Source organism: Saimiri boliviensis, chromosome 1, assembly GCF_048565385.1.
Source record: "Saimiri boliviensis isolate mSaiBol1 chromosome 1, mSaiBol1.pri, whole genome shotgun sequence".
NCBI lineage: Eukaryota > Metazoa > Chordata > Mammalia > Primates > Cebidae > Saimiri > Saimiri boliviensis.
In genome coordinates this window covers 93,301,339-93,321,548 of record NC_133449.1, presented here as the reverse complement: position 1 = coordinate 93,321,548, position 20,210 = coordinate 93,301,339, and the positions used below count along the sequence as shown (strand labels likewise).

The following is a 20,210-nucleotide window of genomic DNA, read 5'->3' as shown; positions in this document are numbered from 1 at the left end:
AAACACTGTTAATGAGCAATAAGAAATCATCTGAAGGTATAAAACTGACTAATAGTAACTACACAGAAAAACACAAAATATTCTAACACTTAGTTGTAGCCTATAAACTACTCATATCTTGAGTAGAAATACTAGAAGATGAGCTGATCAAAAATAATAATTATAAGAACTTTTCAAGACACAGACATTAAAATAAGACATGAAGACAAACAACAAAAACTAAAAAAGTGGAAGGACGACATTAAAGTGTAGAACTTTTATTAGTTTTCTCTTTGTTTATGCAATCAGTGTTAAGTTGACATCAGTTTAAAATAATGGATTATAAGATATTATTTGCCAATCTCATGGTAACCTCAAGTTGAAAAATATACAAGATACACGAAAGTAAAAAGCAATGAATTAAAACATACCACCTTCACTAAAAGGAAGACACAAAGGAAAATTACTTTCACTAAAAGGAAGAAGGAAATAAAGAAGGAAGAAGGGACTGCAAAACAATCAGAAAACAACAAAATGGCAGGAGTAAGTCCTTACTTATCAAGATAACACTGAATGCAAATGGACTAAACTCTCCAATCAAAAGACATAGAATGGCTGAATGAATAACAAAATAAGACCCAATGATCAATTGCCTACAAGAAACACACTTCACCAATAAAGACACATATAGACTGAAAATAAAGAGATAGAAAAAGATATTCCATGCTAATGGAACCCCCCTCACATCAAAAAAAAAAAAAAAAAAAAAAAAAAAAGCAGTAGTAGTTTCACTTGTATCAGGTAACTTAGATTTCCGGCCAAAAACCTATAAAAAAAGACAAAGTAGGTCACTGTATAATGATGAAGGGGTCAATTCAGCAAGAGGATATAGCAACTATAAACATATATTGGACCCAACATTGGAGCACCCAGATCCATAATGCAAATATTACTAGAGCTAAAGAGAGAAAAACCCCAAAACAATAAAAGCTGGAGACTTTAACACCCCACTTTCAGCATTGGACAGATTGTACAATCAATGATCATACAATCAATTTTCATAAAGAAAATCGACAAAGAAACACTGGACTTAATCTGTATCACAGACCAAATGAGCCCATAATTATTTACAGAACGTTTTATCCAATGGCTGCAGAATATACATTCTTTTCCTCAGCACCTGGATCATTCTCAAGGACAGACTCTCTATTAGGCCACAAAACAATTCTTAAAAATTTGAAAAAACTGAAATTGTATCAAGTATCTTCTCTTACCACCATGGAAGAAAATTGAATTAACAAGAATAATTTTGGAATTAAAAAGATGAATTTTGAAAACCACATAAACACATGAGAATAAAATAGTATCTCACTGAATGACCAGCGGTTCAGTGAAGAAATTTAGAAGGAAATTTAAAAGTTTCTTGAAACAAATGATAATGAAAACACAACCTATGAGATAAAGCAAAAGTAGTACCAAGAGAAAAGTTTAGAGCTATAAGAATCTAAATAAAAAATTAGAACAACTTCAAATAACCAACCAAATGGTGTATCTTTAAAAACTAGAAAAGCAGGAGCAAACCAAAACCAAAACTGGTAGAAGAAATAATAAAGATCAAGCAAAATAAATGAAATTGAAACTAAGAAAATGATACAAAGCTCAATGGAACACAAAGTTGGCTTTTTGAAAAGATAAACAAAATTGAAAAATCTTTAGCCAAACAAAGATCAAAAAAGAAGACCCAGATAAATAAAGTCAGAAATGAAAAAGGAGACATAATACAACAGATGTCACAAAAATCCAAAGGATCATTAGAGGCTACTATGAGCAACTGTATGCCAATAAATTGGAAAACATAGAAAGAAGAACAAATTCCTAGACACATATGACCTGGCAAGATTGAATTATGAAGAAATCCAAAACCTGAATAGACCAATAACAAGTAATGAGATCAAAACTGTAATAAGGTTTCTCAGCAAAGAAAAGCCCAGGATACAATGGCCTTACTGCTGAATTTTACCAAACATTTAAAGAAGAACTAACACCAGTAATACTCAAACCATTCTGAAAAATTAAGGAGGAGGGAGTAATTCCAACTGCATTCTATAAGCCCAGTATCATCCTGATACCAAAACCAGACAAAACAACAACAACAACAACAACAACAAACAAACACACATCAAAAAAGAAAACCACAGGCCAATATCTTTGATAAATATTGATTAAAAAAACCTCAACACAATACTGGGAAATTGAATTCAACAACATATTAAAAAAAACCATTCATCACAACCAAGTGGGATTTATCCCTGGGATGTGAGGATGGTTCAACATATGCAAATCAAATCAATGTGATACATCAACAAAATGAAGGACAGAAAACATGATCATTTCAATTGCTGCTGAAAAAGCATTTGATGAAATTCAACATCCCTTCATAATAAAAATCTTCAAAATACTGGGAATAAAAGGAACATAATTCAACAAAATAAAAGCCAGATATGACAGATTCATAGCTAGTATCGTACCGAATAGAAAAAAATTGAAAACTTTTCTTCTATGATCTAGAAAATGGCAAGGATGCCCACTTTCATCACTTATTCAGCATAGTATTGAAAGTCCTAGCTGGAGCAATCAGGCAAGAGAAAGAAGGAAAGGGCATCCAAATCGGAATGGAAGCAGTCAAATGATCCTTGTTTGCAGATGACATGATCTTATATTTGAAAAACTCTAAAGACTCCACCAAAAAACTATTAGAACTGATAAACATTCAGTAAAGTTGCAGGATACAAAATCAACATGCAAAAATCAGTAGCATTTTTGTATGCCAACAATCAACAATCTGAAATAGAAATCAAGAAAGTAATCCCATTTACGATAACTACAAATAAAATACATAGGAATTAACTTAACCAATGAAGCGAAAGATCTCTATAATGAAAACTATAAAACATCCATGAAACAAGTTGAAGAGGCACCAAAAATATGGAAATATATTCCATTTTCACGGATTAGAAGAATCTATATTGTTCAAATGTCCATACTACTCAAAGCAATCTAGAAATTCAATACAAATCCTATCAAAATACCAATGACAGTCTTCATAGAAACAGAAAAACAATCTTAAAATTTATATGTAATAACAAAATACCAATTCAGTAGAATGACCCAGGGTAGCCAAAACTATCTTGAGTAAAAAGAACAAAACTGGAGGAATCACATGACCTGACTTCAAACTGTACTAGGTTAGTACAAGAGTAATTGTGGTTTTTGCCATTTTTGCCATGTGGTTTTTCCATTAGTAAGAATCTTATCAATATTGAAGTAAACATGTAATAAAAACAGTACTTAACTAATTTAATATTAAAATGTATTTATAGTATGTCAATAATTGTTCACATGTTTTAGAATTCACTTACTATTTTCTTTATAAAACAGAATAATTGTTATATTTGATAAATTATGTACATGAATTACAAACTTTTTGAAATCAGGTGTTTTACCAACAATAAAATGACTTTTAGTGAAGAAGCTCTTAGACTTTGCTTTCTTCAGTGCTAGGTCAATGTGTTCTTCAAATTCTGAAAATTATTGTTCTTTCTCTCTACGGAAGCCCTATTATTTTCAGATAAAATAGGAATAATTTATTTAGTTACAAACTAAGTATTTCTGTCCAATCTGATTTCACTAGGAAATCTGATTTCCTTCTTCATAGGAAATGATAATGCACAGCTCTTACAGCACCCATGGAAAAGCTCGGCCCTGCCTATGGGGTACTGGATCAATGACAATTCTGACGTCACAATATCTCTAGGCCTACTAACCAAGAAACATTCAGACTGGCGCACTGAACAGAAGTGGCTTCTATACTCTTTTTCCCTTTACTATTTATTGCTTTCCTTTTCCCAGCAGAAAACACACATGCACACACACACACACACACACACACACACACACACACGCAGAATTGCTAATCCAACAAGGCACAACCATGTGATGTATGAGCTATCAAGGAGACTACTGGTATTGGGCTAGGGGTTGCTGATGAAAGTGCAAAAGGTATGTTATGCTTTTTGAGAGTAAGTTGGCTGAATGTCTTATTTGATTTGGGCTGCTGTACCAAAAAACCACCAAAACTGGGTGGCTTATAAATGACAATAATTTATTTCTCATAGATTTAGGGGCCTGAAAGTCCAAGAATAATGTGCAGCAGATTCAATGTCTGGTGAGGGTCCACTTACTGGTTCATTGATGGGCATCTTTCTGCTGTATCTTCACACAGTGGAAGAGGCAAATGAGCGTCTGGGGTCTCCTTTATAAGGGCATTAATCCTATCCTGAAGGCAGCTCCACCTTAATGACCTAATCACCTCCCAATGATTCCACCTCCTAATGTCATCACCTTGAGGGTTACAAATTTTACAGGGAGAAACATTGAAGTCAACCACATCAAATTTCATCTGCCCAAGTGTTAGGGAGAGGATGACTTTCTAAAATCAATGAGAGTTGGAACTTTGCTTGCTTTTTACAAACTTATATCCCACTAATCAGTATATCCAAGAATCTGGGTCCGCACTTGGTAGGAACAAATAAAAATCCACTTTTGAGAAAAACATTTACATTCCACATTGTTATGTATCTCATTTCAAAATAAGTTTTAAGAACAAAAACTGAGTTCATTAGTAAAATGAGTAAATTTTATAGTTATGCCTTCCAAAGGAACAAAAAGAATAATTATATTTGTAGTTAAAACATCCAGTAATGCTGAAATATAGGATTTAATGTTACAGAATTTCAAAAGACAAAAGTGTATCACAATGTTATATTTTTAGTAATACATTATATTGTTTTAACTAAACACAAATAAAAATAATTATACCACTTGGGACTAAAGATTGCAATAAGTACATGATTAGTAGCCATTAAACACTGTTGTGTCCTTCTGTTGAGCTAAATGCATATCACCTTGCTGGTACACCCATCAGTACAAAGCCTGTGGACTAGATTTCTAAAATTCTTAAGATTCCAAAAAGCTTAAAGAATGGTTCTCAAAGCATGCCCCAGGACCAACAGTGTCACCATCACTTGAGAACTTGTTAGAAATGCAAATTCTCACAACCTCCGTCTACTCAAAACTCTGGAGGTGGGCCCAGTAATTTGGTTTACAAAACTGTGACAGCCACTCTCCAAACTGACTCAGTAATGACTGTGCCTGCTATTATTCATGTCTTTGTGTAGTTTCCTCTCATAACAATGGTGCTGACTTGTGTAACACAGAGAATGTAGCAGATGTGTTAGCTTATGACATCATAAAAACATTGTGCCTTCCTCCCTGCTCTTTCTCAGATCCCCTGTTCACTGGAAGCCAGCTGCCATGTTGTGAGGATGCCCAAGCAGTGCTATGGAGAGAGGTTCATGTGGTAAGGAACTGAAACCTCCTACCCTCAGCTATGCAAGTGAGCCATCTTGGAAACACATTATCCAGCCTTAATCCAGACAATTTGACTGTAACCATCAGACACTGTGAGCCAGAATCATCCAACCAATCGGATCCCAGATTACTGATCCATGGAAACTGTGTGAGAGAATAAATGCTTATTGTTCTTTTTAGTATCTAACTTTTGCTGTGCAGCAATGGTTTAGTAACACACAAGCCTTCTGTGTGATTCTGATACATGCTAAATTTTGAAAATTATTTTTTGTATCTGCTATGTATCAGGCTAACAGCAGAAATACAAGACAGGCAAAACAGACACTAACCATCCATTGAATCCTTTTGTTGTCCTTCATTGGACTTATCATACTTTATAACGATTTTATTTACATCTGTCCTGCAAGTTTTGGGTGGGCAGGACCCTTGTCTGGTTTCTTCACCCCCAGGTTTCTGGGGCCCAGTTCTGTGTCTGGCACACAGAAAGTGTGCAATTAATATCCACTTGATGACGACCCTTCCCTTCCTTGTTCCCCACTTTTCACCTATATGAAGAATTCAGGCCCCAGTAACAAGGCCTTTAATAGCACCAATAGCGCTATACTTAAAGGGCTCAGTAACATCTCCCTGGGAATCTAACTGCCACTGGCTAATCTCCATACAAAGAAATGTTTTTTTGTGTTCAACACAGTCAACTTTTAGAGTCTATTTCAAAGATGCAGATTCCTAAGCATGTATAAAGAAAATGTATGCAGTGGAGGTGTTAGTCTGTTCTTGCACTGCTATAATAAAATACCTGAGACTGGGCAAATTATAATGAAAAGAGGCTGAGTTGGCTCACAGTTCTGCAAGCTGTTCAAGAAGCACAGGGCTGGCATCTGCTTCTGAGGAGGCCTCAGGAAGCTTTTATTCATGGTGGAAGGCAGAGTCGGAGTTGGCACTTCACATGTTGAAAGCAGGAGCAAGACACAGAGAGGGTGGGAGGTAGTGCCACACACTCCCAAATAACCGGATCTCGATTCCCAGTTACTTGGGAAAGTGAGGCAGGAGAATTGCTGGAACCCGGGAGATGGGGGTTGCAGTGAGCCAAGATTGTGCCACTGCACTTCAGCCTGGGTAACAGAGCAAGACTCCATCTCAAAAACAAAAAACAAAAAACAAAAACAAAATCAAAAAACAAAACAAATCAAAACAGAAAATAACCAAATCCCACAAGAACTCACTGTCATGAAGGCGCTACAGCCTGGGTGACTGAGCTATACTTCATCTCAAAAAAACGAAAAGAAGAAGAAATCAGAAAACAACCAAATCTCACCAGAACTGACTATCATGCAGATAGCACCAAGCCCTGAAGGATCCGCCCCCATGATTCAAACACCTGCCCCCCGGGCCCAGGTGAACTGGGGATTACAATTCAACATGAGATCTAGGTGGGGACAAATATCCAAACTACATCAGAGGGTTTCAAAATATAAGTAATTGCTTGGGAGACTGTAAAGATGAACACATCAGTAAAGGTTTCAGCCAAAAATACTGGAAAATAAAAGTATGAGGTCAACCATGTGTGCAGCTATGTGTCTATATCTGTATCTAGTGAGGGCATCAGTACAGAAATTGGTGCACACTGTTTCACCTCCAGGGCAGGCCTTTGTGGATCAGAACAACAGGAGGCCAGGGACACTGCCAGGGTGATCTTTTGTGATGGTGACCATCCTGCTGACCTGTGTACCCAGAGCTGAAGATGGGACTGTGCAAGCTGAAATGTTCTAATCCCTTCTAACAGCTCTTCGATGGGTTCTTTTGTTCAGGAGCTGACGCTGGAGGTTAGAGCACTTGGAAACAAGAAAGTGCTGTGACGATAAGTCAATACCTTCTCAACACGACCTCAGAGCACGAAGGGGGCATTTGGAGAACACTTTCTGATAACAGAAAAAAAAAAAAAGACGGTCGTCATTGACTTTTAAAATTCTTACAGCAGACAGATTGAGATGTGGGTGACATCATTTGACTGCTATTTAAGGATGCCAGATAAATTATAAAACAGATTCTGGCTCTCAGCCTATTTATGATCAAGATCAAAGAAGAGGGGCAAAGACTACTGCAGCCTCGTGGGTAATCAAAAGGTGCTGGAGTTTTGCTGAGCAGAACTCTACTAAGCTGTCTCCACCGCCCATCCTTGGTGAGGGTTCTCACATGCTTCACCATGACAAGGCACAAGGGCCACAGATAAATTTAACAACACCAGACCATGTCTTCTGTTGCCTCTTCTATCCTTGCCCATCCCCAACCCTTACCAACAGAGCACAGCCTGCCCAATCAAAACTGAGAGATTTCTTATCAACTTGCTAGTTTTCATTCTTTTCTGACTAGCAAAAATGACAGTGCTGTCCTACGTAACTTTCTGGGACAGTGGAAATGTTCTCCCTCTGCAGTGTCCGATATGGTAGCCATCAGGACTCAGAATTTGAGATGGGGTTAGTGAGACTGAGAAGTAAAAGGTTTCCTCTTATTTAGTTTTAAGTAATTGAAATGTAAGTGGCCATATTGGTCAGTACAGTGCTAGAAAAAAATAATGATTGTAAACTGGCCGGCTACCTCATCCTTGGAAAGGTTGTATTAGAATTTCCGTTTCTCTTCTGTGGATATTGAGGGTCAGAGGATTAAGTAACTTGCCCAAGGTCAGAAAGCCAGCAAGTGGCAGAGGGGAATTCAAACTCAGCCCACCCTGTGCAACCTCAACCTCTTGCAATGACATCAAACTGCAGCCCATTGTTCTGCATGTCAAAGAAGGCTTAAAGATAAACTTCAGCTTCTGAAACTTTAAATTCTCAGTAAATAGCTTTAAAAAGAAGCTGGCTTTATATGGCATGATTTATTTGAACAAAAACACATAGGAAAGTGCTTTTTTCAGTTATGACTAACTTGAAGTTTTTTTTTTTTTTTTTTTTGAGACAGAGTTTCGCTCTTGTTGCCCAGGCTGGAGTGCAATGGCACGATCTCGGCTCACCGCAACCTCCGTCTCCTGGGTTCAGGCAATTCTCCTGCCTCAGCCTCCTGAGTAGCTGGGATTACAGGCACACGCCACCATGCTCAGCTAATTTTTAGTATTTTTAGTAGAGACGGGGTTTCACCATGTTGACCAGGATGGTCTCGATCTCTTGACCTCGTGATCCACCCGCCTCGGCCTCCCAAAGTGCTGGGATTACAGGCTTGAGCCACCGCGCCCGGCCTTAACTTGAAGTTTTTAAATGGCATGTTGATAATAAGTGTATCTGACAGGCCCCTCTAACTGTGCTTTAAAACTTTTGCTCTAATCAAATATTAGCCACATGAATCCATGAGAGGGTGATGACATGAAAAAGATATTATTAAACTTCTGTCACATCCTATTATGCTGTCCAGGCATTATTCTATCCTGTTTACCCTTTGCTGACAAACTAGATTATACTTTCTTTCCTAAATCAACAAGATCCTATGAAACCACATGAAAGATAAAGAACTTAGGATTTCAAAAGAGTGATTTGGAAACAAAGAGTGTCAAAGGCATGAGTTTAAAAGGGAGAAGAAAGTGGAGCTTAAGGAAAATAACATGCAGCCATATTGTAAATTTTTTCTTAAGTTATATGTAAAATGTTTCACATCATTATGATACCAAAAACGCACTCTAAAATCTGCAAACTTCAATCCAGGATATCTGTGTGTCCTGAATCCCTAACCAAACCAGTGTCATCTCTACAAATCTTTTCTTTATTCATGGGGAAGAACTGCATAGCCCAAGAAAGGAAAAAGGGTTGTAAATTCATTGAAATTGGGGTAGAGAACTTTACAGTTCTTTAAAGACAAAACCAATACCCTGTGGTTCTTGTACAGATTTTCATATTGCCAAAAGGATCTATGATATTCCTTAAGATTACCCTACTCAGGTAATATCAAAGAAAAATGGGGTGATAAGCTAAAACATAAAGAAATGGGGTAAAAACCAAAAACTCTGAGGATGAAAGCTTGACTGAAAAAAACTGTAGGCCCAGTATGATGCCCTCTTGTATAAAACCCATCTGTAGATGAAAGATGCTGTACTCTGGTTAAGAGGGCTAAATGAGATACTGGAACTGGTCTCATCAAAGTGCATACCCACTCATAATCTTACAACACAACACATTATCCTGTGGTCACAGATCTAGCTCCATAGCCAAGCATGGCATAAGCTATGTGAACAGGCATGCATAGTGGATTCAAGATGCTGCAGATTCCTAGACATGCCTACCTTACCTGCCTCAAAAGGCAGGTCTACATTTTGTTCCCTGGAATCAAGTGAGCCCTGCAATGGGCTCACTTGATTCCAGGGAACAAAACGTAGACCTGGCCAATAGAAAGTCTCTAAGTGTTGGCCTTAAGAAACCAGCAGTGGCAGAGAAAAATGCAAATTCATGAAATTCAAATTCTTGATTTCCTGTGTTTTCAAACATTCTCCCTAGGATCTATCAGTTGCCATTTAAGAAGTCCAATTACTTTGAGATCACCATGCAAGAGAGGCGGTGTGCAGGCACATGGCCTGGAGAGACTGCATGCAGGCATGAGCTGGGCCTCTAGCCAACCCTGCGAAGGGACTGGATGGATGTGGGAGTGAAGTCATCCCACAAAGCAGCTGAATGTACCAGATGACCCCATGGATGCTGTGTGGAACAGGAAGAACTGCCCAGCCAGGCCTGTCCTGACCCAAAATATCATGAGAAAAATAAAACAGTTCTTGCTTTTACACCTTGAGAATTTGGAGTAGTCTGTTACATGAGTGTTTCTTTCTTCCTTAACCCACCTTCCCTCCAAAACCACCTGTTAATGGCTCTTACCATTCAGGTGGAGAAAGCCTAATCTGAATAACTGAAAGCTGAAATGCTCCAAAATCCAAAACTTTCTGTGTGCCCACATGGCACTCAAAGGAAAGGCTCATTGAAGGATTTTGGATTTTTTGATTAGAGATACTCAATCGGTTAAATATCTGCAAATATTCTGAAATCCAAAAAAAATCTGAAATCAGAAACACTTCTGGTTCCACGCATTTCAGATAAGGTATTCTCAACCTGTATAACACAACTGTATATTTGTTAAATATCAGATCTCACCCTGCCTGCCCTCCCAATCATTCCAATTTTTAACATAACACCTACCAATGAAACCAGAAGATGGTGGATTTGGCTGAATCTTCTCTTTAGTGTTCTCCTGGATAATGTCCCAGAGCTGCCATATAAATTTGGGATGAAGAATGTAAAATGGCTGATTTGGATTTCTCTGACGATGCTGAATATACGGAGTGAACAGGTTGTAATCTGGTTTCTTGTACCACTAAGGAAAAAAAAAATCAATGCAGTCAGGTAGAAAGAACTACGCTGTGAAAAGAGACAGGGCATGGCTGGTTGATTGGAGGCAGAGGGGCCAGGCTGGGGCTACAGGATGGGAAAGATCACGGCTCATGACATTTACAGACACTTCTTCACTGGGATGAGGGGATGAGGACAAAGAGAGACCAGAGTGCTAGCCCTAGCAGAGATAATACTTTGTGCTTTAGTAAAACAGGGAAAATGGACTGGATCACGGATCAGCAGACTTTTTCTGCAAAGGGCCAGATATTCAACACCTTGGGTTTTCCGGGCCACAGAGTCAGTTACCTCTACTCAACCGTATAGTCATAGCACGGAAGCAGTCATGGACAATAAATACTGAATAGGTGTGCAGTGTTCTAATAAAACACTATTTATGGAGACAGGTGGTGGCTAGATTTGACTCATGGGTATAGTTTGTTGACCCCTGGGGACTGGATCCGTGTATTTCAAAAATTAGTTTTCTAAATTTCATCTATAGCGACAGAAATTTTATCATTACTGCCTTGGCCTGGGTTGGGGCTGGGAAGATTGACTAGGATGGACTGACAAAGGAACTCTCTAGGGTGATGGAAATATTCTAGGTTTTCATTGTGATGGTAGATACACAAGTATACATATTTGTTATCATTCATCAAAATGTACACTTGTATTTATTTACAAAATGTATGCTATTGTATGAAAAGTCGATAAGGATGTTTTTAAAAAAAGTTTTCAGAAGCATCTCAGCTGTAACCATGACATAGATTTGGGGAGGGTGGGTGGGGAGAAGCTTAGCTTTAGAACTCACTTTAAACAGACATCATGATGTATAGTGGGTATATATTAAGATCCCAGGTAATATTCCACTAAGGAAATGGCACTGTCATTTCAAAAGCTTTGAGAATGACTGGAACAGATAATCTTTCATAAACTAAGTCCTCAAGCCACGTGGCACTGGCAAGGGAGCAAGAGGAATGTGGGGGGTCAGAGGGGGAATCCCTCCTTTACCCTCCCTCCTCATGGGGCCTCACAAGGCAGCAAAGGCCCCACAGAAAGGGGCAGCAAAGGCCCCAGAGAAAGGTGCCCTGGGCTGGGCTGCTTCCAACAGAGGAAGAAATAAGGTCCAATAGCTAGAAGCTCTGTCTGTTCACAAACAGCAAGAAAGCTGCCAGAGCTTAAAGCCAGGGAACCTCAGGCTGGAAAGGAAGTTGAAAAGTTCAAACACCCATCTGATGCTTGATTCTCAGTGGAGGGTACATATGAGAATTAACTGCAGACCCTCTCAAAAAATACACAATGAGGCTATATATATCCTACATTTCTGGAGATGGGGCTCTGACAGATAGATTTTGAAAAATACTCTCCAGGTGATTCTGACTTGCACGCTTGGCCAAGAATCATAAGTAATCATGCGAGGTAAATGTCCAGCCTCAGTCTCAAAGTCAACAGTGACCAAAATGCTCCTTCTCCAGGACCTGCTTCGATCTTGGGAAGTTACCTCTCGGAGAAGCAAAGATCTTTCCCCAGCACTCATCTTAAGAAGGTTACATCCTCTCTGGTCTTGACTAACCACGTCAAAGACACTCATTTACAGACCTGACAGCATCTCTTACTAGGTTAAATACTATCCATCTTTTCCAGCTCTCACTGAAAAACAAACATGCTGGCTTTTCATGAAGGGTTTCATCAAAAGAAGCTCGCTGCTCGTTTAGGTAGGCAATGATTTACCAGAATGTCTCAACCATAACCTGTTTGTGTTTTTGTGGCTAGTAATAAGCTTGCTTCAGCCCTATTGCATAAAATTAAACAGATTAAGAAGTAGAAGTCAAACAGGAACACAAGTAAAAAAAAGCCTAGAACAGGCCCCATTTAAATAAAATTTAGCTGTGGATTCACAAAGTTGAGATTTTCTTGCCAATCCCTTTCAATTTATTTCAAAAGGTCTTCCCTTAACTTGAAAGGTAACGTAGCCCTATCACAATGAAACAATTCTGAGTTTAACCAGTCAGCCCTTTAGTGTAACTAGGAATTTCTGAATATTTAGATATTCTACATTCCTCCCTGCCGCCCAGCCCCCCTGCCCACCAATTCTGCACAAAAGCACTTTGGCATTAGATGATTAATGCTCACAAGTGTGCAACTGTAACTGGATATCAACATGGTGTTCACAAACACGCATTAAATTAGTATTGATGGGTACTTTCCTTGTCTGTCAAAGCTCAATCCTTTCCTTGCTCTTAATTAGTAAAAGCCATTGTCTGACCATTGGGGTGGGCACATTCAGGAAAACACTTACCAGGTTAAGATTTGCAGAATATGGGGCAGGGTCCCAAGCCACCAAAATGACGTCTTTATAGAGTGAACTGTCAATGAAGTGATGGCTGGGGTTGGTCAGAATCTGCAAACACACAGAAAACCATTTCAAAGACAGGGTTTTTTTTTTTTAAAATTGCTTTTTAAAAAGAGGTGAAACTTAAAAAGAACTAGGGTGAGAAGAAGGTGGCCCAGACTTTGTATTTTCTTCTCGGGGAGAGAGAGAGGTAGGCATTGCATGGAGAAGCACTTAAAGGATATTTGGGGAAATTACTTAAAAAACAAAAAACAAACAAACACGTTCTGACATTTTCACCAGCAGTGTATTCATGTCTAGTGGTATTGAATCCACGACCTGAAGGATGCAACTCCCTAGCTAATTCGAGCCCCACAACGTCTTCTACAATTGCCTTCACATGTAATTTGGAGACAGAGTTGCAGGTGTGGATGAAGTGAGTTCTGAAGGAGCCTCCAGAGTGCCAGCCACAGCCTTCCTTCTGTGGCCCTACCTAGCTCTGAATGAGTTCTTCAATCTCAGCTGCCAATCATCTTTTAAAAATTATTGTTTTGGGAAAAAACAATGTATTATTTTTCCTCAGTTTTAAGACACTTTTTTAAAAACCATTATTATGATGTACTTTTTTTCCTTCACATGTTAAAGTTTCTGAAGTTAGAATGTATGTTACAGATGATATATATTTTAATTTGGTGGCATTTATCTCCTTCTTTGTGAAAAGTTGTTATTAAATGAATAGCGGATTTTACAGTCAAATGATATCTCTGAATTAAGGAAATATGGTAATTGTTTCTTACCTTGCGGCAGGCTGCCTGGTGCAGTGAACTGTGCAGAAAGCTAATCTTTTGTTCTGTAAGCAACTTGCCATAAATCACTCATCATCTCATTTTTTCTACATATTTTGAAACTCTAGAAATCGTTGTATTTGTTCTGAGATGATTTTGCTATAAATTTGCAAGGCATTCTTACTAAGAACGTGAAGAAACGATATTTTTTTATTTTCAATTAAACAATTCCTTTTCATTTTTTAAAAATTTCCAAATAACAGACTAAAGTTGCAAAGATGTCCTACGGATCCTCAGCTTTTATACTTTCGCTTTTCTCCCCTTTATCCTCTGCTTTCCTTATTGCTATTTCTTCTAAATTTAACTTTTCTCATTTCACAAAATGCAACACACTAAGTCTCTGATTATAAATATATATATATATATTTCTATTTCTACTGATTTTTCCTTTTAATCTTATTTACTCATTTCCCCCATTCATGTCATGTCTAAATTCCTGTTTCTCTGCAGTTTTCCTCATTAATTCATATTAATTGTAAGAGTGACAGAAACAAACAAGTACCATGATCATAATTAACCAGGTAACTTCTATTCACTCATCCAGTTAAATTTATCTCTCTTCACTCATCAAGTTAAACATAAGAAACATACATCCACAAAACACTTCATCTGTCTTACCTGGGAATTAATGATGCGCACGGTGGTTTTATTCCCAACATCTTTCTCATAACCACGTGTAGGAGCAGAGTTAAATCTCAATACTGCATCATGAGAATCTAAGGGCACATAAGTGACAAGCTTACTTTTGTTCTCTGTAGAATCACATAATCTAGGAAAAAATGTTAAAGCAAATCTTTCAATACCTGAAGCTAATTACATACCACCAATAAAGTTAAGATATCCCCACATGATTTTCAGAGAATTTACTTTTCATTGAGAATGAGACTTTGGCTAGAGGAAACATCAATATGGATATATATAGATATAAAATCTATTCCATTGTGGGCGATACTGTATCATCTAAGTGATATTTAGATACTTGCTACCTTTTCAACATTCTTTACAAGTGACATGCTTTATGCGGCCATTTGCCCAAAGCTTCGAAGACTTTGGGAGATTCTTGCGGGAGACCCTACTGGAGCAGGTAAAGACACCAGAGGAAAGCGCTGCTTTTTGGTTCTGGTGTATGCTTAAAAAGAAAGCCAGCCCTTAAGCAGAGATTCTGCATTTAATGCTGAAGAAAGAAAGAAAATCAGCCCTGACTTCCGTGCAGCCTTACGTACTGCTGTCAATACCAGAAGACCTGTGTGAGAGCAACCTTAGAGCAGTCTGCATTAGCAGCAATAGCCTACTAGACTGCTCTCGCCCCTGAGGATGGGTGAGATGGAGAGACCACCAGCGCCACCAGCTGCCAGGGCTCTTATGTTCTGTAACCACACACTGTGCTTCACCAAAACTATTAATGCAACATAAATCTACATCTCACTTCATTCAACTTGACAGCCAGACTTGCCTAAGTTCTCTGAATGCTGGGCTGAGAGGTCTTGGATGAAAACAAGGATCCCTAGCCTGGAGGCTGATGAGGAGGTGAAGAGTGGGAGGTACAGGAAAGTGGGTTCAGCTGATTTAGCATTGGGAATAAGAGATATGTTTCCTTTGCGTAAGGCAGTCTATAAACATACATGTGTCTTGAAATTCCCAGAAACCAGCTTAAAGCCAGAGTCAGTGAGCAAGAAAGCAATTTTCTAAGGACTATCTTTAGCTTCAAATATCTCATGCAGATTCCAAGCTTGGCCTGGAGCAAGGACACTGCCTATCTGTGAGAGAGGTGAAAAGAGGTATTTCTGATATGCCCAACAGGAGCTGCATTTACGGTACCTGAGCCCCGCACAAGTGCCTGAGGCAGCTGCCTTCTTCCCTGAGTCCCTGTTACGTGCTCCTTTGGAGTCTTCTTGCTCCCCAAACAGAATAAACTCCCTATGCATGCCCCCATTAAAACCCAGTTATATAAGGTGCCCTCACTGACAAGCCCTGAACTTAAAAGTATTCAAAGTCCAGTTTTAGCACCAAAATTAATACACTTTTGGAACACATGAATGCATAAAGTGTAGGTGGCTATGTCATCAAAACCTCGCAATGTTCTTTTATGCAGGAGTTGGCAAATTATGACCTTCTGGCCAAATCTGGCCTGCCAGTTGTTTCAGTAAATTAAGTTGCACCATAACATAGATACAATCTCTGTACACACTGTCTATAACTGCAGAGTTGAGCTGTTGTGACAGAGACATGGTTCACAAAGCCTAAAAAATTTACTGCTAAGCTCTTTAAAAAAGTTTGCCAATCTCTACATTCAAGGGGATCTATTCTTTGTATAAATGATGCCAAAATACATGAATGCCTCTAGGCTAAAACCAGGTTTTTACTTCACAATTTAAGGATTTATTCATACTTTATTGAGGTAATGGATTTATTATTTATTTTTGTTGAAAAATGTTTTGTCATAAAAATTCAAATAATTTGTGGTAGAAAAATTAGATTACCCCAAACAGTAGACTCTTGAAATTTAGTTATAATGCAAAGACTTTTTGGACATATGAAATATATCTACTGATATTTATCATACTAGAAAGTAAAACAGGGAATTTTTAAATGACTATTAATTTATTTTAAAATAATTTTATTTCAATTTTAAAAAACTCTATATTTTCAAAAGCAAAAAGAATACTACAAAGACTGGTACTGTTTTAAGTGTTTGCAAGTCTCTTTAAGGTCTGGTTTTTTAGAAAGTTGGTTTTTCATATCTGCTTTTGAATTCAACTTGTTGCAGTATGCTGTTTTATTTGAAGTATATAAAAGCTCAGACACATTGAGTAGAAAGAGCTATTTTAAGAACCCTTCCAAAGAGCTGTGAATATTCTTCTACAAGGGCTCTACAAGGGCAATTTCTTAGGGGTTGGTTATAATTTGGAATCTGAACCCTATCAATGAAATTGTTGTTCTCTGTTATTTTAAAACTTGTAGTCTATTTTTCTCTTAAAATCAATCTTTCACTCTTGCGTAATTGTATAATATTGTACAATGGTCATCTGAAAACTATCAGCTCAGTAAGTTAGGAAGATCTTCCAAATTGTGATACATATTGTTACAAAGAATTGAAGCACCACATTGGTTAGAATTATCATGGAGTTCACCATTTTTAAAGTCTGGATAACTTCCAAGTTCATGGTTCAAAGCTTAAACTTTATCATTGACAACTAATACTATCAGTTATTTTCCTAAAAGTAACAGGCTCCCTTGATTCCTTTTTGAGAGCATATCTGCCAAATATCCAGGTCTGAATAATTAACATTTCTTTTCAAGTTAAAATTATATTTCACAACAAATGTGGCTAGTTCAGCTCACAATGCAATTACACAAGGGTTTTTCCTTTGTGAACTGGTACATATACGTGTTTTTCTCCGATTTCCCCATGTGTCCCAACAAATCTGAAAACCATGTGTATTCAAAGATTGAGTTTTGGATTCTGCTGCCCTGACTTGTGCTAAGAAGCCCATCTCATGCATCATTGTGTTTGTACCACCAGTGCCAATGTCAACAGCCCAAAGGAAAAGAACTCTGAGTATACTTACAAAAAGAGTTGTTTCTCATGGTCCCCTGAAAGGGTCTTGGAAAGTCTAAGGGTAAGCTGAGATCTCACTGTTCCAACTGCCAAGCTAGGGCAATCCTCCGGTTGCAGACAGTGAGAGGAGACTCCAGACAGCGAGGTGACTGCAGGTGCTTGGAGGGAGTCAGCCCTAAGCCAGAGAGGGAGTGTGATGCCAGCACTCCTCAACCCTAGTTCTTTCCAAACCACGCTGCCCACCCCTCAGACATAGCCTAGCCAAGGGTCCCAAGAGGTGGATGCATTTCTACTAGTTGACTAACAAATCTGAATTAATTGTATCACCCTTGAAAACATCCCAGCATTTAAATGTCCGTTGTCTTACTGTGGATCTGTGTTCTAAGTCATCCAAGGACTTCACGAGGCACAGGGCACAGAAAGGTACTGCAGTGTAATTCCTTAGGAGATGGTATTAGTTGACAAAATTAAAAGACCACCTTTGTGGAGAGGGCAAGGAGGGAGGGTCATATAGGCTTGTCCTAGGCCCAGTGCAAGCTCTCTGTGAGCAGCCTCTATGAGCAGCGTGGGGTTGGGATGGAAGGGGAGGGTGTATGGAGACTGTCTGTCACACTGACATGTTTTGTAAACGTACACCTGGCTGTGCATGCCTCGATAATGCACTGTGAGAATAGAAGCTGTCCACTCATATTTAGAAAAAAAGGAATAGGTCAGAAAGGAAACACAAGGAGAAGAAAGTCAAGTTTCATTTCCGAAGGAGGCATTTCGAGGCCAGAACCATGCTGTGTTGACCTTGAGAACGGAGCCAGACAAGTGCATCCATTGGAGGAAAATTAAAGCCCTTCAAGGAGCTGCTGGGCTAGCAAGCCCTCCAGTACCCGGTCACTGCCCTGCCCCAGGCCCCATTCCCCACATCCTCCTCCTCGCCTATGGTGATGAGAAAACTGAAACAGCAGGAGAGCAAGCATCCAGTCACTAAAGAATGGCCAGCCTGGGATTGGACAGAGCAGTGCTTTCCCACCACCCTGGGAGCCCTGTTTTTCCCCAGGACCTGTAACCTTTACCTCTTGACTTACTTCCCTCCCACCCTAAAGTCCAGGTCCTGGAGTGATCTCTCTGTTTCCTTCCTTCCTTCCTTCCTTCCTTCCTTCCTTCCTTCCTTCCTTCCTTCCTTCCTTCCTCCCTCCCTCCCTCCCTCTCTCCCTCCCTTCCTTCCTTCTTTCTTTCTTTCTCTGTCTTTTGCAGAGTTTTCCTCTTGTTGCCCAGGCTGGAGTGCAATGGCATGATCTTGGCTCACTGAAACCTCTGCCTCCTGGGTTCAAGTGATTCTCCTGCCTCAGCCTCCTGAGTAGCTGGAATTATATGTGTGTGCCACTATACCAGCTAATTTTTGTATTTTTAGCAAAGACGGGATTTCACTATGTTGGCAAGGCTAGTCTCGAATTTCTAACCTCAGGTGATCCACCTGCCTCGGCCTCCCAAAGTGCTGGGATTACATGAGCCACCACACCTGGCTGGAGTGATCTCTTTACAGTGAAAATCTGCAATGCCTGTGCATCAGGGACATAGGAATGATAGCTAGTGTTTCTAGAAACCCAGACTAGGATTTGAATCCAGACATTGCCCATGTGACTGAAGGTACCTTCATTTTCTTATATGTAAAATGGGAACAAAGTTATCTATCACTTAGGGTTGTAAGGTTTTCAACAGCACATAAAGAGAATTTTGGGTCAAGCCTGGTGGCTTACACCTGTAATCCAGCCCTTTGGGAGGGTAAGATGGGCAGACCATGAGGTCAGGAGTAGGAGACCGGACTGGCCAACATGGTGAAATCCCATCTCTACTAAAAATAAGAAAATTAGCTGGGCATGATGGTGCGTGCCTGTAATCCCAGCTACTCAGGAGGCTAGGCAGGAGAATCGCTTGAACCTGGGAAGTGGCAGCTGCAGTGAGTCAAGATTGTGCCACTGCACTCCAGCCTGGGTAACAACAAGAGACTCCATCTCAAAAAAAAAAAAAAAAAAAAAAAGCATTTTGAACAGGGCCTTGACTGTACTATATGTGGTAGCTATGATTACAATTAGTAAGTGAAGCCTAATTTTCATAGAGTGGTTTGCAGGCCATCTACAAAGATGATCTGCCTTCCAAGTCATCTTCTCTCTCTTCTCTCCCTAAGAGCCTGTGCACTCCTTATGGCTCTCGCCACATGCACACCATGCTGTTTCTCACTTCCATATGATGCTGGGCCTTCACTCTGGTCTCATCTCCGTGGAGCAGTCTTTATCAACCTCTTCTCTCTGCCCAGCCACCAGCCCTCAGGGAGGTTAGGATTCCATGGCCATTTCTGTTCTGTCAGCCTACATAGCTCCCTGTCCTTCTCTGATACACAACACTGGAGTTGTCTGTTTACCACTGAAGTGTGCCAGTATGGATAGTTGGGGCTGCGACCTATCCATTTTTGTGTCTAACATAGGATCTGGTAGAGAGTTGGTGATCAATAAATAACTAATGATCATTGAATGAGTATAGGGACTGCTTTCTTCTTTCCTGCCTTTTTTTAAAGGTAAAAGGACATGTCAAGTCTCAAGCTCTTTCCACCAGTCTATGCATCCCACTCTCTACTCTCTCCCTCCCTCAATGTCCCATTTCCCAAGCGCACGTCAGAATTCTAGTTTCAAGTACACAGAATTTGGTTTCCCGCATGAAGGCTA

The 20,210-nt window shown here is 39.3% G+C and overlaps 1 protein-coding gene across 4 annotated transcripts in view; it reads right to left on the bottom strand.

Annotated features, from left to right (window-relative positions):
* Positions 1–20,210, bottom strand: part of ST6GAL2 (ST6 beta-galactoside alpha-2,6-sialyltransferase 2) — an 84,801-nt gene that overhangs the window by 18,634 nt on the left and 45,957 nt on the right. For all 4 annotated transcript variants that reach the window (XM_074400406.1, XM_074400398.1, XM_003922775.4 and 1 more), the window contains exons 3-5: positions 14,559–14,656; positions 13,063–13,164; positions 10,575–10,749 (exon numbers count right to left, since the gene is read on the bottom strand). In XM_074400406.1, the coding sequence (XP_074256507.1) occupies positions 10,575–10,749; positions 13,063–13,164; positions 14,559–14,656 (375 nt within the window). The remainder of the gene's footprint in view (positions 1–10,574; positions 10,750–13,062; positions 13,165–14,558; positions 14,657–20,210) is intronic.